This window comes from Pituophis catenifer, unplaced genomic scaffold (genome assembly GCF_029215685.1).
Source record: "Pituophis catenifer annectens isolate HBS135680 unplaced genomic scaffold, rPitCat1.0.hap2 SCAF_1, whole genome shotgun sequence".
Classification (NCBI taxonomy): domain Eukaryota; kingdom Metazoa; phylum Chordata; class Lepidosauria; order Squamata; family Colubridae; genus Pituophis; species Pituophis catenifer.
Window position 1 is genome coordinate 191,500,360 of NW_027256881.1, and position 16,673 is coordinate 191,517,032.

Here is a 16,673-nt window from a genome sequence, read left to right on the forward strand (position 1 = left end):
TTGGCACTTCTCTTTTATTGCACATTCATCTCTGGACTACATCAAATGATGTGCTATTTGCACATCATTAATTACAGGAATAGGCTGATATACTAAGACATGTTTTATGATCAGAATGTCTGAAACATATTTATCAAAATATGCCTTCATTGTTTTAATTAATTTATTTACTTCTGCTCCAAATCCACAAGAAATCTGAAATGGAAGAAAGCAAACCGTAGAGTCCTTTAAATGGAAAAAGCATTTATTTATAGCAAAAAATTAAACTCCTGCTCAAAATCTAAAGATAGTAATTTACAATTCCCTCTGCTTCTGCAGCCTTCTTTCCAATAATATGTTCAGGGGAAAGGGGCCCCTGGACATAACCACCCCTGCCCTTCACATTTTGAAAAAGATTCTTCAGGTAGTTTGCCTCAGTGACATTTGTGGGATCTTACTGAATTTGTCAGAATGAGAAAAGCAGTGTTGTGGCATCATGGCACAAATTCCACTTCTTTGGGGCCTCTGTATGATACACTATCCAATATAGAAGAAGAGCAGGAATTGCATCATGATGCCATAGCACTGCTTTTATCAGTTTGACTCCTTCTCTTACACATGCTGCTGCTTCAAATTTCATATGCAATCAAGAACATATGGAAAAGTCAAGAAACCTTGAAGCATATCCTAGTTTCAATGGGCAAATAAAAAGCATTTTCCCTCTAGGGACGTGTGGATAAAGTTAGTGCGTGCTTCCTAATTTCTTCTGGCACCATAGAACATATGGTCCCTCTGTCCTTCTGTTGGTTGCCTGAAGGGGTCTGATGCATCACTTGGGGAAACACTCAATTAACAAAGGAGTTATAACAAAATATTCTCATCAAAAAAGCACTTTCCACAATATTTGAGAGGAAGCATTGGAGGAGAATGATATACATTCTGGTTATGTGTAAATATAAGTGTCCAGTCCACTTTCTTATTTCTCTTTGCTTTCCTAGGAAATATTTACTAGAATTGTTGAAGGACTTTTTTCTGCCTGCAAATGTGATTGGATTACAAACTACCCCTAACAATGTACAGGAAAAGGAGAATGTTGTCAACATCATTAGCATCCGTGTTGGTACAACACATCTAATCTTCACATCACACTTCCTAAAAGTCTAAGTTAGTAGTTAATATGAGTATTATAATAATGATTTCTTTATTTTCATTTCACTCTTCTTTTGAATCTTCTCTTTATAACTTCTCAAGTAAAATCCGGCATGTGGAGGCTATTTCCTCAATGTGACAAATCAGCTTGTTAAAATATCAGTGAATATGCCTGCATGCTTCTATTCTCAACACAAGATGCCAGGAACATTTGGTGAAACACTTCAGAGAGCATCTTCATGATTTTTTATTTTTTTTTTTGCTTCTCAAGGGTGGTGCTCATAGAAGCTTCCAGAGTGCAGAATTTACATTGCAGTAAATCATGAACAAAATTAAACAATGTTCTCGAAGGCATAGAGAAGGAGCAATAGAATAAACAAGTCTTGTTCATCAATACCTAACACGTTTTTCATGATATGACCATCCTATTTATTTTCATGGCATTCTTCTGGACCAGTGGACTCCACTGGACCCCACCGGTGAAGATTGTAGATTGGAGGCACTCTGTTACATTGGCTTTCTCCTTTCTAGTTCCGCCCTGGGAGACAAAACAGCTAAGCTCTGCTGTGGAGTGCAATAGGACTTGGTTCTCTCCCTTAAACAATTTAACGTTTATATGATACCACTGGCGAAGTCAGTAGCCAGTCTAGGATGAAGGATACTGCACACTGCTAGTCCAGGCTGTATGAGGATACTGTGGAAATCCTTGTCCAATGTCTTGAAGCTGTGTAGTCAGCTGTGACCCTGTATGGTCAAAGTAAGTTCAAATTAAATCCTTGCAAGATGGAGCCATGATCATGCTGGCTCTATCCCAACTTCAGTGTTCACTGTAGACAGAGGTGCAATTCTCCCAAAGGAGTGCTTCATTGTTTGGGATTCTTCCTGGAGTTGCCTGCTAGAGAAGCTAATGGAGGATTAGAGTTGGGAGGCTTTCCCCAACTTCAGTTGGCACATTAATTGAAAGACCAGGTCTTTCAACTTTTTTGATCGGGAAGTTTTGACAACTTGACTCATTCCCTTAGCACCCCAAACTTAAAGACTGCAATGCACTCTACATGATACTGCCTCTAAAGATAATTTGGAAACTACTACTCTTCTAAAATGTGGTGATCTGACTACTAACCTACTAAGTTGCTTCTGATTCCAATTCAAAGTGCTGGTTATAAACTAAAAAGCTTTATGTGGCATATCTTCTAGGTCCCTCTAGAATTATCTTGCCCATGACTTCTGGGGAAGAAATGGTGAACTAGAGATTGCTCCACTAAAAGTGGGGTTGACAATTGCAGTTGAATGATGAGTTGGCAAGTAGACCAACTCTTTCCAGACAAGGAGAGAACTTGAGATCCCCCACAAGTGCTCCTTACAGCTGCTCCTTACAGTGACAAGACAGTGATCTCTGGTGAATTTAGAGCTTTAGGAGACAAGGGAGTAGTCATCTTTACTCAAATCATGGTTAGTACCTTTTCAAAGGACACAGAATTTTCATACTTAATTATAAGACTCCTTCCCATGAGAATATGCTGTTATTTTGAATTCTTAAAATGATAGGATGGAACTTTTGAAGGCTGAACATTAGAGGAACCAGAACAAACTAAAGATTACAATGAAAGGGGAATACTTAAATTTGATTTACTAATACAGAATGGAGCAAAATACTACTGTCACATGTAGGTATACTGCACTTACATTTGATCTTTTTACCCCACTACTAAAGACTTCTAATAAAATTACATGTCTGGTTCTATTTTTCTATTTTCTTTTTTCCAAGTTGTCAAATTCTAGTACATTAGTTTGAAAAAAAATTAGCATAGCAATGCTACAATTTTAAAGCATTGGAAAGGCCTGTTTATTTCAATAAGACTCAATGCTAAGTAGATGCATATGGGACCATGCATATTAATTCACTTACATGTAAACAGGCTGTCTTTAAATTGCTCTTTACAACTTGTGTGTTCCATGCCGGCTGTATTGTATTTTATTATTTGCTTCATAATGATTTTGATTTATTCATTTAGGTTTATGTCCCAGACAGGTGGGCAAGAAATGAAAAAACTTTGCCCAAGTGATTTAAAGCACACAAAGTACTTAAACTCACCTGAATACCCATTGCTGTCTACATCAATTCTCCCAGATATAGATTGACCAAACATGCGTAAATTGTTGCTGATTTGATGTCCTTGAATCCTCTAAAAATTATTATTAAAACAAAAATCAAAAAAGCTGCAGTAGAGAAATAACAGAAAATAAAATCATCCTTCCTTCATTGTGGGAGCTTTGTATTCAGTGCTAAGTATAAACGATGATATTTTCAATATTCCAAACACCTTTTTAGGATTAGCTAAACTGCTCTGAGAGCATCCTCAGATTGTCTATCAGGCCAAGACAAAATTGGCCATATTCTTAAAAGTTAAAGGGGGGGGGGGGTGACGGATGGAAAAAGTTGCACTGGTTTCATTCCATCTACATTTAAAGGAATGCATTCATAATTAATTATAATTACATTAGTTATAGGTAACATTAGTTACTTTGTCTTTTTTCTGCCACATTAAATATTACAATTTGGTAACAACTTTGGACAGGGATGGGATATGTAAAACATTTTCAACATCTACAGGTGGCTTTGGAACCACCATATGCATTTCTGTTTTACAAATACTTTTGTGCTGCTACCTTAAAATATTGTTAACATAAGCAGTTTGTTTCTACAACTGAGCTGGACTACTTGTGAACTGTTAAGCCTGATATTATGACTCACTTAGATTTGCCATTTAATACTAATACTGATACAAAGTGGTCTTTTTTCCATTAATGACTGATAGAGGAAAGGGCTGTTAAGCAAGTAGCAAAATACGGTTAGCATGCATAAAGGTTTCCCATAAGAGTCAACACTGACAGTACCAAGTAATTGGGACAATTTAGATCTTTGTTAGGTATTCCATCCTTCCTCTTCCTCTGCCCCAGCTCACTCCTACTTTGCATGTATAACACAGAATTTGTTACTGGGGAACTATTGTGTCAATAAATTCCTACCATGCATGCTTTCCACTTCTATGTTCTGCTTAATATTAAAAAAATGTGAATATGAGAAACCAATTTATGCTAGCTTATCTAGTCCAAATTGGCAATTGTCTTCCAGGACTCCATGCTGGAGATTTTTCAAACCTATCTGGAAATACTGGACAACTGAACAGGGGTCCTTGACAATTGAGTCTGCTTAAACAAACGAAACAGTTAATTCTGTAACAGCAAGATATTAAAAATAGTAGACCCAAGGACAATTTAAAGAGACCTACTTGTGAAAAAGTTGGTGATATTCCGTCTTCTCTGCCATTGTATATATAAACCGAGCCTTCTAAATCATTTTCTTGTGGAGCTCCAATGGCTACATCTGTTAAAAAGCAATGGAAAATGAAATTAACCATGCATTAATTGCATTGTACAATTCTTTTTTTAAATAAAAAAATAATTATGACTGGCATAGATCCCTCCCTGCAATTTATTTTTTATAGAAGAATCACAAGATAAATGAGGAATTATCTTGATAAGAGTATTGGGGGAAAAAAAGGCAGATCTGTATTAGGGGATAAATCCTCAGAGATAGTAATCAACTATTGGAGAACTTAAAAGATGTAGCAGAAATATACCATTTGCTCCATCTCTTTATAGAAATTATTAAGATGCTGTCATAGATCATATGGGGAAGTAGTAAAGCAGAGAAACTTCAACTGTTATACATTCTTACATAACTTGTTTCAGTCAATTATAAATTATACCAAGCAAAATCCAATGGGAAACAGATTTCTCTGGCAAAATAGACTTCCATTTCCTAAATAGGTCCCATGCTCCCTGAATATTCTCTAAAAGTATTCTCTAAAAGTTCTATCGGAATGAATTTGAGGGACATAAAGGGATGAAGGGGGAAAGAATGTTGCATGGAAACCCATACCCAGGCTCTTCTGTCAACATTATTTTTTAAAAATCAGAATTCATCATCTTGAAAGTTACATACAAAATTATATTAATAATTTGGAAAATCTTTTTCTCGAGGCAAAAAATGCTACTGCCAATTAAAGGGGGTGCTAGATGAGAACGCATCAGTTTTGATTAGCTGTATTGTAAATATTCTGCTAGACGTAAATGTGGAATCAAAGTTCTGCACTCTTAAAATAATTACATGTATCTCCAGGCATGGTTCAGAATAGCTGCATTTACAGGTAAATACTGAGCAACGCATCCTATTCTTCCTTTTACACTACTACAGATTTTTTTTAAAAAAAAACGTAATACCTTCAAAGCCATCATTATCAATGTCTCCTAAATTGGCAATGGAATCACCGAACCTTGCTGCATACAAATCACTTCCAGCTAGTGCTGTCTGCAGCTCCATCATCTTTGCTCCCTATAAAAATAAGTCTGATTATCCCTGAGTTCCTAGGTAATATATTACAATCATGAGGGATTCTGTTTTACTTTTAGGTGTATAATTTGTAAGCTGCAAACCGCATGCAGCTTCCATTAAATGTACCTCTCACAAATCTCCAGGTATGTTACCAAATTAAAATATTCTATGTATTGGAGTCATTCAGTCACACTTTATATATGGCAATTACTAAGGCTTAAAACTGATTTAAGGAAGTCAAACCTCATCCCACCCCAAATAATCACACAAGTAACTGACTAAATCTGCAACTGAAGAAAACAACTTTTGCATAGTAGAAATACATTTTAATGGTGCTGTACAAAGTTCTTCACTGCCATCTCCTTTACAGGATCATTTAACAAAGCAGAAAGCTAAATTAGAGACATTTAGTCTCTGTAAGTGATTTGGCTTCTGGATGAAAGGATACTTTAGTAAATTGCAAGTATAAGATGAAAAAGCCTTTTCATTAAAAGTGTCTGTTTATATAACTTTGAAAAATCAAAGTCCATACCCAGAAGTTAAAAAGTAGAGTTCCTGTCAATCATTTTCAAAGTGGCACCATGCAAATGTTCAAACAACATTTGAAGGAAAAGAAGCCATCCATTGTACCTAACCATTTTCATTAAAAAGTTACATGCCCAGGCAGTTTCACTTCCATGAATGTTCTTTCAACAGCATTATAAAAACATAAAGAAGTAGCTGTACTTCCTAGCTTTTCGATATTATCTTCCAATTTTTTTTTATTAAAAAGGGAGGGGGGGACACTGAAGAACTGTTTTACATCACTCTAAGCTAGCCAGGTGCAAGACAGAAATTAGTCAGAAAAAACTTAGATGCCTCCAGAAGTAAAGGCTCCTTCTAACAGTCAGAACAGGACTTTTCTTTATAGATGTGTGGCAAAGAAGAAAAAAAATAGTATGGAAGAGGAGTTGAAATATTTGGACCACTGTAAAATTTTATAACTACCATGTTTCCCCTAAAATAAACCGTGTCTTATATTTTTTTGAACCCTGAAGTAAGCACTTGGCCTTATTTTCGGGAAGGTCTTATTATTTTGGGGTGTGTGGAGCAAGACGGGTCTCCTCTTGCTTACCTGATTTCCAGCTCTATCTCCCTAACCCTAACCAGAAGACATGGCGGGGACCAACTGCGCATGTGTTTAAATATTTTCGGGAAGGTCTTATTATTTTGGGGTGCATGGAGCAAGACGGGGCTCCTCTTGCTGTCTTACCTGATTTCCAGCTCTGTCTCCCTAACCCTAACCAGAAGAAATGGCAGGGACCAGCTGCGCATGTGTTTAAATATTTTCGGGGAGGGCTTATTTTCGGGGGGGACCTTATTTTAGTGCATGCACTCAAAAGCCCGATTGGGCTTATTATCCGGGGAGGTTTTATTTTCAGGGAAACAGGGTATATTCTGACAGTTTCACAATAGATGCTTTATCTAGAAATTTGTTGCATTTCCATATTAAAACATGTTAATCATTTCTACATGCAAAGGAAACTATCAATAATAATAATAATAATAATAATAATAATAATAATAATAATAATAATAATAATAATGATGATGATGATGATAATGATAATAATAATTGTTATGAAAAAGCTGGGCCTAAAAATGGATCATTTATCTGTTTGAATCAACTCCACAACATTCTTCAACAAGAATGAAGGAATACTTACCGAACCTGAGTTAAGGTAAACATAAACCCTTCCTTCTTCTCTGACTTTACTATACATGGGTGCTCCAACTAGTAAATCTGAAAGGCCATCACCATTGAGATCCACCGCACAAACAGTAGCTCCAAAGTAAGAACCAAACTACCCACATAGAAGAGACAATAGTTAGCCATAAAATCACTAAGATGTATGAATATATCGTGACATTTAACAAACTTTATAAATGTATATTACCTTTTTACCCCTTAATTCACTTAAAATTGATAGTTGTTTGGGTTCAATTTTAAAAATGTAAACCTGAAATAAACAACAAAGGTCAGCTGCATCAGAGGCCCTAAACAAACAAACAAAAAAACCCCAAGAAGTTTCTTTATCAGTAAAAGAAGCAGGGTGGATAAAAATCAATGATTTTTTTAAAAAAATCAAAAAAATCAGATTTTTTTAAATAAAATGCTTTTTGAGGAAAGTATATTACCATCCAAAGGTTATTCCATCATGAAATAAAGATTAGTTTTTTAATTATGTAGAATAAGGCTGTATATGTTTATTTTTTTGGGTAAATAAATTCCATTAATCCATTCACAATGTCATGCTCTTCCAGAGGTTTTTGTAAGATTATTAGGCAGTTTCTCTGCCTACAAGATATTATCACAGATGCTTGGTTTACTTTTGCAGTTCTCAAAACTGAATTTGACTCAGCAGAGATCACATGCCTCTTCTTCACAGCAAAAATGTTATAACATGAACAGAGTTGAGAAAAAGACCTTAATCCTATTGTTCTACAAACCTATGAATACAGAATCAACCCCTTCAGTGCTAAGTTTCAAGAAGTTCAGTGAATAGAATAGAAACAATATTTTTCTGATTGTTTGGAGTGGAATAGATCTGCACAAGAAGAAAGTGAAACCAAATGTGAGGAAGAAGGGGCAAGCAGACAAGCAGTACAAAATGAAAGTGAAACTTTCTGAGCACAATACTGCACAGTCACAGACAGACAAGTCTTTGGATCTTTTTGTGTGTATGACCTGAGGTTTATCACATTCTTTCCTTGGAGGAAAAAAACCTATAGTGGCAGCAGGCCATAAAAGAGACCCAGTTTGGCAATATTTTAATGAAGTTCCTTTACCTATCGGTAAGGCAGACATGCGTGCAAACTGCAAACACTTCAACAAAGAAATGCAAGGCCTGGTGGCCCGAATGAAGCAACATCATGAGAAGTGCTGTGATGAACATGACCGAAGAAACACATTTGAACAGGCAGGATCTTCAGGTTGGTAAACATTTTTATTGAATCATATTTCTAAAGACTGCCTTGAGCTGTCATGTTTGAGCAAAATTATATTTCTTATTATTACTGCATGTTACTGTCATTTGGTACAGTTATGAAGAAAAGCAAATATTCCTTTTGGGGCAGTGCTGTGTACAATAAGCAGAAATTGTATAAACAATAAAATAACAGCATTGACTTTTTTGTTTAGGGGAATTCATGGATTCTGGAAACTATACACCTTCAAGATCACCATTTTCCTGTTCTACAGTTTCAGAGTCAGTGGTGGGATTCTGCCGGTACTAGGGGGGTTAAGTGGCAAGGAGGGTGCCCCCCCCCCCTTTGACCTGTGCCTTGCAGCACTTACCTCCTTGCAAGCAAACAGCAAGAAAAAAACAGCCTCTTTCAGTTTCAGCATAGGTTAATTAGCATTAGATCAGCCTCCGACTCTCAGCTGATTCGCTCTCAGCTGTTTTGCAAGCTTGTTTGCAAGCTCTTGTTTTGCAAGCTCTTTGCTTACTGCAAAGAGTGCTCGAGCAGATTTTTTTTTCCCCTAGCTAAAAGGAAAATGAAAGTAAAGCAGGCTCTGCTGCAACGTGACAAAATGAGGCAGGGAGAGAGATTTCTTTTTCTTTTTCTTTCTCCTCACCAAAAAACAATGGGAAATTTAGGGCAAAAGAGGAGAGTTCAAGATTTTAAAAGACAAAAGAAAAAAAGCTCTATTTAACTAGGGAATTGTAATAATTGAGATACTATTAATTGTACATTGTGTTGAAAGCAGAAATGGTTAAGTTGTGGTTTGGAGGAATATATGGGGGAAATTATTTGGTTTATTATTATTGCTAAATATAATTAATTGATTTGTAAGAAATTGGATTGCATGAAAATAATTGGAATATTCATGTTCATATTGATCAATATACAAAAAAGATAGTTATATAACATTGATTTATATTAAAATGTTGAATTTGTATTAAACAACTGTAATATTACATAATTAACCAATGTGAGGATGGATATAAAAATAGATGACAATGGGAAGGGGTATAATATAGAATAGAAAGGAAAAATTGAATTTTATTAAGATTAGAGATGAGGATGAAGGGTAATATTGGTTTTTTTAAAAAACAGATAAGGAATAAACATGGCAAAAAGGAAATATAGAAATTGTAAATTTAATTGAAATGACTAAACACTGTTTAAATTTGTGAACCAGCCAAATACTCTGTTCAAAGAAAATACATTGTATGTTTGTATGTGTGTTTCTAATTATTGCTATTTATTCATATTTGTTCTCTTTTATTCTTTAAAGTTTAACCATTCATTCTTTATCTTAATATCTTTATATTTGTTTGGGGTTGGCTTTTTTCCCTTTCATCTTTTTTATTGTACAGCAATCTTTCTCCTCAAACCTACCACCCCTCTCTTTTCTTTCCTTCTTACTTTCTCTTCCCCCCTCTTCTTCTCCTCCCTACTTCCTCTTCCTTTCTCCTTCTCCTCCTCTCTTCCTCCCTCTCTTACCCTCACTCCTACTCTAATTTCCCTTCCTTCATCCCTCTCTATTGCTGTATCCTTTTATGCATATGGACTACTCAGAGGGCTGAAAAAGTTATTTTTGACTGGTCCTCGCACTTTTGACCAGTCCTCGAACTTACGACTATCCTAACATTTTATGTTTTTGCCCTATCTTGTCACCATGGTGAAGAGAAGCAGTTGTGAAATGAGTGACACGGTTGTTAAGAATGCTACAATGGGCATAAATGATGACCAGTCATAAGTGCGAAGACCGGTCAAAAGTGCGAGAACCTGTCAGAAATCACTTTTTTCAGCCCTCTGGGTAGTGCATATGGACTACTCAGAGGGCTGAAAAAGTTATTTTTGATTGGTCCCCGCACTTTTGACCAGTCCTCGAACTTACGACTGTCCTCACATTTTACGTTTTTGCTCTAGCTTGTCACTATGATGAAGAGAAATAAGTGACACGGTTGTTAAGAATGCTGCAACGGGCATAAATGTGAGGGTGGTCATAAGTGCGAGGACCAGTCAAAAGTACGAGGACCAGTCAGAAATGACTTTTTTCAGCCCTCTGAGTAGTCCCTATGCAGATAGCCACGCCCACCTGGTCACATGACTAGCTAGCCACGCCCATCCAGTCGCATGACCACCAAGCCACACCCCCAACTAAGCCATGCCCACAGAACCGGTTGTTAAAAAAATTGAATCCCATCACTGTTTAGAGTTATCCTCCAGGATAGTGCTTCATTAGCCTCATCATCATCAGAACCTACAGCCACATATCACTATCACCTAAAAGAAAGAAAAAACCCTTCCCTCCTGGAACCACCATAGATAAGTTTGTGATAAAAACTAGCAGATTAGAAAAAGAGTTAATTGATGAAAAAATTGCCCAGTTTGTTTATGCAATGAACTCTTCTTTCCGTCTGACTGAGAACCCACATTTCATGAATATGGTTCAGTCACTGAGACCAGAATACAGTCCACTCAGCAGAGCAGATGTTGCAGGGAAACTGCTGGATAAAGTGTATGACAGAGAAATGGAGCAATGTGCAACAGCTCTGGAGGGTAGAATTGTTAACCTAAGTATTGATGGGTGGAGTAATGTCCACAATGATCCTATTGTATGTGCTTGTATAACAACAGAAGGGAAAGTCTTCCTTGCACAAACAATTGATACGTCAGGAAATGCACACACAGCAGAATACTTACAAGAAGTGGCAGTAAAAGCTATAATAACATGTGAACAAAAATTCAAATGTCTAATACGCAGTTTGGTCACAGACAATGCTGCAAATGTATCCAAGATGAGAAGAAATTTAGAAGAGCAAGAAGGGAATACAAAGCTAATAACATATGGTTGCAGTGCTCATTTGCTGCACCTCTTAGCCAAAGACTTAAGTGTTCCAGAAATAAAGACTAATGTTGTTGAAATTGCTAAATACTTCCGTAACAATCATTTTGCTGCAGCAGCTCTGAAAAGGATGGGTGGAACCAAGCTAACGCTCCCACAAGATGTTAGATGGAACTCTGTGGTGGACTGTTTTGAGCAGTATATCAAGAACTGGCCTATTCTGATGACAGTTTGTGAAGAAAATTGAGATAAAATAGATGGCACTGTCACGGCCAAAATCCTCAACATTGGGCTTAAGAGAAATGTTGAGCATATGCTGAGCATCCTGAAACCCATCTCTGAAGCTTTAAACAAAATACAGAAAAATAGCTGTTTTATTGCTGATGCTGTTGAAATTTGGAAGGAACTGAGTGAACACTTAAAAACAGAATTACACATGGACAGAATTAAATTACAAGCATTAAAAAAACGAATGGGACAAGTACTGCCTCCAGCTCATTTTTTGGCAAATATTGTCAATATCCAATATCAGGGTCAAAACTTAAGTGCTGAGGAAGAGGAGTTAGCTATGACATGGGTATCCAGCAATCATCCATCTGTAATGCCAACTATAATAAACTTCAAAGCTAAGGGGGAACCATTCAAGAAATATATGTTTGCTGAAGATATTTTAAAGAAAGTCACACCAGTGAACTGGTGGAAGTCACTTAAGCACTTGGATTTAGAGACTGTTCAAGTAATGATTTCACTTTTAACAGCAGTAGCTTCTTCTGCAGGCGTTGAAAGAATATTCTCTTCCTTTGGACTCTTTCATTCTAAATTGAGAAATCGTTTGGGACCCGATAAAGCAGGAAAGCTTGTTTTTCTTTTCCAGATTATGAACAAAGAAGAAAATGAAGATGACGAGTGAGCTACAGAGGACAGTATTTAAGTTTTTCATGTGTAGGCTGGGCTGACAGTTTCTTAAAATATATATACTTGGTTTAGCCAAATTAGTTAACAAACATGGATGTTTGTTTAAGCAAATAACAGATACTATAATGTTATTGTTTCAGTTGAATAAATCTATATAAATTGTTATTATTAATGTAATGATTATTTTTCTCCTTCCTAAGTACAACAGAAAAGTTGTCCAAATATGAATGATTAACCTATTAAACTGGGTATAAAAAAACGAATATGAAAAGTTGTTATTCTAAAAATCTTCATCTACTTGCATATTAAAGTTATACCAGCAAGAATTAGTCTTTATGTAGAAAACTATGATTTAAATCAAGCCTTACTGACTAGTGATTTAAATCAGTTTGATTTAAATCAAATCCACTCTGAAAAGAAGCTAACAAAATATAGTGTTTCTACAAGGTGAAAAATGAGAAATGGTCTGAATGGAGCAATTGCCTGAGGCAATGAGGTTTGCAGTAAGGCATAGCAGCTTTCATGAACTTCCTGTTCCTCTGTCAAAGTGATTATGTTGCAGAATTTGGCCTAACCTTGCTTACTGTCTTAGCTGAAATAGGAGAAGTTACTCCATCAGTTACAATGTAGGGTTCAACTACTGATCCAGCCAGCTTCTCTGCACAGATCAGTAGTAGGAAATCATTACTTCTTTGCTTCAAGCAGCAAAATGTCTTGGGTCATTCAAGTGCAACACTGATCAACTTAGGAACTTCTCTTGGCAATGGCCTGAATTGGACACTTCACTCTCTGATGTCTTCTAGCAATGAAAATACATTTCTTCATGAACCTTCTATTAATACTTGGTGGATAAAAGTCTGAGGATCATTGACTATCTCTAGCACAAATACACACTGGCAGTTGCATCCACCGAAACAAGCAGCATATGTATCCTTGGAAAACATTTGTGGAAAAAAATAGCCTCAGGTTATTTAGTTATCACCAAAGAACCTCTGACGGATAGTTCTTCCATGTCATTGCAAGCTATTAATTTATTTTTACACAGAAGTATTTTCATAATCTACCACTTTAAAGAAAAAGCTCTTACTTTACCAGTCTGCTCCTGCTGGGGAGCACCTCCAATTACTTCTGAACTACTTGCAGAAAGGAAGTGACCTGCTCCAACAGAATAACCTATCCATAAAAGAACAGTGAATGGAAGGAGTGAGTTTTCAGATGCAGCATTCTGTTTCATTTCAAATAATCTGAAAGCTTAAATTAAAGGAATTCTTTATTTGAGCACTGATTCCCATAATTGGGAATAAGTGTGTTTGCAAACGAATAAACAGATTAATTCTGTGTCTGTGCTTATATGTCTAAAAGTTGGATATCCAATCCCTTTAACAATCTATTTAGGTACAACTATTAGGATACTTCAATAGAATGTGGACATACGCTTCTATAGAATAATTCCCATTTATACTGCCCAGAAGGCAATCAGGTGACTCTGTTGTTTATCTCGCAATACATGTGGCAATATATGCCACTATATGCTGAATTGGCCCATTCAACATACCTTGCTGAGCTACTCTGAACAAGGGGGAAAAATGCTCAAATGGTTGTTTACACCAAAGTTAAAACTGGTAAGTTTGACTATAAAACCAACTTCCTGGGTGTGTATATATATGCAGTGCAATCACTGAGAACTGCTTTGCATATGTCCTGTTGAAAATCTAAAAAGCGAATGATTTTTCTAAAGAAAATTAAACAAACAAATGCTTTGAGTTAGAATCAATGCTCTCAAGACAAAGAAATAGATTGTCTACATAAAGAGTGCAATAAACTAACATATACTACACATTCTTGAGGAAAAAAGAAGAAACTTCAGTATCTTAATATCAGCTCTGGTGGAATCTGATTTGCAACTCTCATCACATAAATGAAATGCATAGCAGAAGAAATGTCTCACACTCAAAATATTTTGCATAACCCCACAAAATCCCATACATAAGGAAGGCAACAAAGTCCCTTAACATTTTCCTTTTCTAAGAATAGAATGAAGTCTATGGAGGGCTCAAAGTTGTTTCCGCCCCCCAATTTATCACAGTCTTAGACCAGAGAACAGAACCAATAAAAATGTAAATATACATTGAAAAATTCTAGTATAAAATAATAAATAACTAAAATCTATAATAAAATCCAGTCTGTCAATTATATATGGTCTAACTATACTACAATTACAATCCATAAACTGTGTGGCCTTTTGTAGGTTCAACGTTAAAAGGGAAAATCCCATACGTCATGAAGGCAACAAAGTCCTTTAACATTTTCCTTTTCTAAGAATACAAATTAAGTCCATGGAGGGCTCAAAGTTAATGCCGATCATACTTGACGCTTCTGCTTAGCTCCACAGCATGTTTGTTTCTTACTCATAGTGAAACATACAAGTTAAAATTAAACCAGGTAGGGCAAAATGCTTAAGGAAATAAGAAACAGGTCAGGAAATGCACTGCTCCCTACAGCATCACCATCTTCCTTTTTTTTTTTTTTGTCTGGGAAGCATACTGTCAAGGAGGTATGTTAAGCTGAATGTTCATATACAAATATTAAATAAAAAAAAAACATTTACCTAAATAACTTCCATACTTTATCTGATGATTCACATCCAGATATGAAATAAATATGTTTGCTGTTTTATTGTACACAAAGATGGAACCAGCCCAATAATCTGATCCTGGGGCTCCCATAATAATTAAATCCTAGAAGAAAACAAAAAGCTTAAACTTTTAATACATGGTTTGGAAGCTCCTGTAGCTATTCCATTACTAAATACATCCAAGCAGGCCAAATGAAAATGTGAGCAATACACTATACAATGTGTTTTTCTCATGTAAAGCATAAAAAAGTTCAACCTCAGAGAGAAGGTGGTGAGTTTTATTATTCCTTTGCATGAATAATCCCAGATCACATCATAATTTATGTTCTCTTAATTTCAAAATAGAAATGTTAGGAATATACAGGGCATTATATTTATTTTAAAACTTGTCATAGTCTTACTACGGTATCTTTGAAACAGCAGCCCAAGATCACAGATTGGTTTTGATTGAAACCAAACAATATTCCCTCTTTGCTTGGAATTAAAGCATGCCACTATGGCAACATCTGCCTCTCAGGAAGGCGATGCAGCTAGCAGTCTAGAATGGACAACCTGAAGCAACTTCTTTTCAACAACTCATTTCAATCACCTCTTGCCAAGGAAAGAGGTGATGGTTGGGGGGGGGGGAGAGAGGGTGGGGGGAGAGAGAGAGCTCAGTCTTGAAGAGCATGAAGGAGAAACTCCAGTTTGCAGGTGGATGAAGCAACAGCTTCCCAGAAAGGTCTTGTTTCAGTTCTTTGAGTTGGTATGCAATAATTGCGAGTTTCCCAATACAGGAAGCCCTCAAATTATTATCACAATTGAGCCCCAAATTTATGCTGCTAAGTGAGAAATTTGTTAAGTGAGTTTTGCCTCATTTTACGACTTTTCTTGCCACATTTGTTAAGTGAATCACTGCAGTTCTTAAATTAGTAACACAGTTGTTAATTGAATCTGGTTCTGACTTTGCTTGTCAGAAGGTCGCTAAAGAAAATCACATGATTTGCATGTGCAAAGGACATTGCAACCATAATAAATATGAGTCAGTTGCCATCCAAATGTAAATCATGTGATCATGGGGATGCTGTAAGGGCATTAGTGTGAAAAATGGTCATAGGCAACCTTTAAAATGCTGTTGTAACTTCGAACGGTCACTAAATGAATTACTGTAAGCTGAGGACTACCTGTATATTACCAGACTAAATGTATTTTATTTCATGAGTAAAATAAATAGCTTCAACAGTGAAGTAATAATCTTAACTTACGTACCTCAGTGTAAAATGTTGATATCCCAGCTTGACAAGATCCATATTTTTCTCCATATTTTCTCCAAAAATCTGGATATTCACCATGTGATTCAGAAAAAGAACATATTAAGGCCAACAAACTAAAAGAAATAATTCTTCACGAATATCACATGCTTTCTACAGTTGTTTTGACAAGCAAATTGATATTAGTTAAACTATTACCTGATGGCAAGATATTATGCTTACTAATGCCGGAAGAATAAAGGTTTTTAAAAAGCCTTTTTTTTTTTCAAAAGAAACCCTCACTGTCCAGTCTCATTTCCAGAATCCTAGTTTAAATGATTTAAATAATGAAGAGACTCATTATGGAAAATATTTTCCTAATAAATATGTATGCTATGTGGGTTTTTATTTGTTTATTTTACATTTTAGACTTTACTGACAAGAATTGTTTGAATTGCTGTTTTCTTCCATTCCCTTTACAATTTCAGACACAATCTGGTGGAAAGAATATTAGAATGTTCCAGGTTG

General features: G+C 36.0%; 1 protein-coding gene across 1 annotated transcript in view; it reads right to left on the minus strand.

Annotated features, from left to right (window-relative positions):
* Positions 1 to 16,673, minus strand: part of ITGA4 (integrin subunit alpha 4) — a 52,171-nt gene that overhangs the window by 25,081 nt on the left and 10,417 nt on the right. Inside the window, exons 5-12 of the mRNA XM_070956872.1 lie at positions 16,165 to 16,232; positions 14,890 to 15,019; positions 13,369 to 13,454; positions 7,465 to 7,527; positions 7,234 to 7,371; positions 5,416 to 5,527; positions 4,422 to 4,516; positions 3,224 to 3,314 (exon numbers count right to left, since the gene is read on the minus strand). Coding sequence (XP_070812973.1) covers positions 3,224 to 3,314; positions 4,422 to 4,516; positions 5,416 to 5,527; positions 7,234 to 7,371; positions 7,465 to 7,527; positions 13,369 to 13,454; positions 14,890 to 15,019; positions 16,165 to 16,232 — 783 coding nt within the window. The remainder of the gene's footprint in view (positions 1 to 3,223; positions 3,315 to 4,421; positions 4,517 to 5,415; positions 5,528 to 7,233; positions 7,372 to 7,464; positions 7,528 to 13,368; positions 13,455 to 14,889; positions 15,020 to 16,164; positions 16,233 to 16,673) is intronic.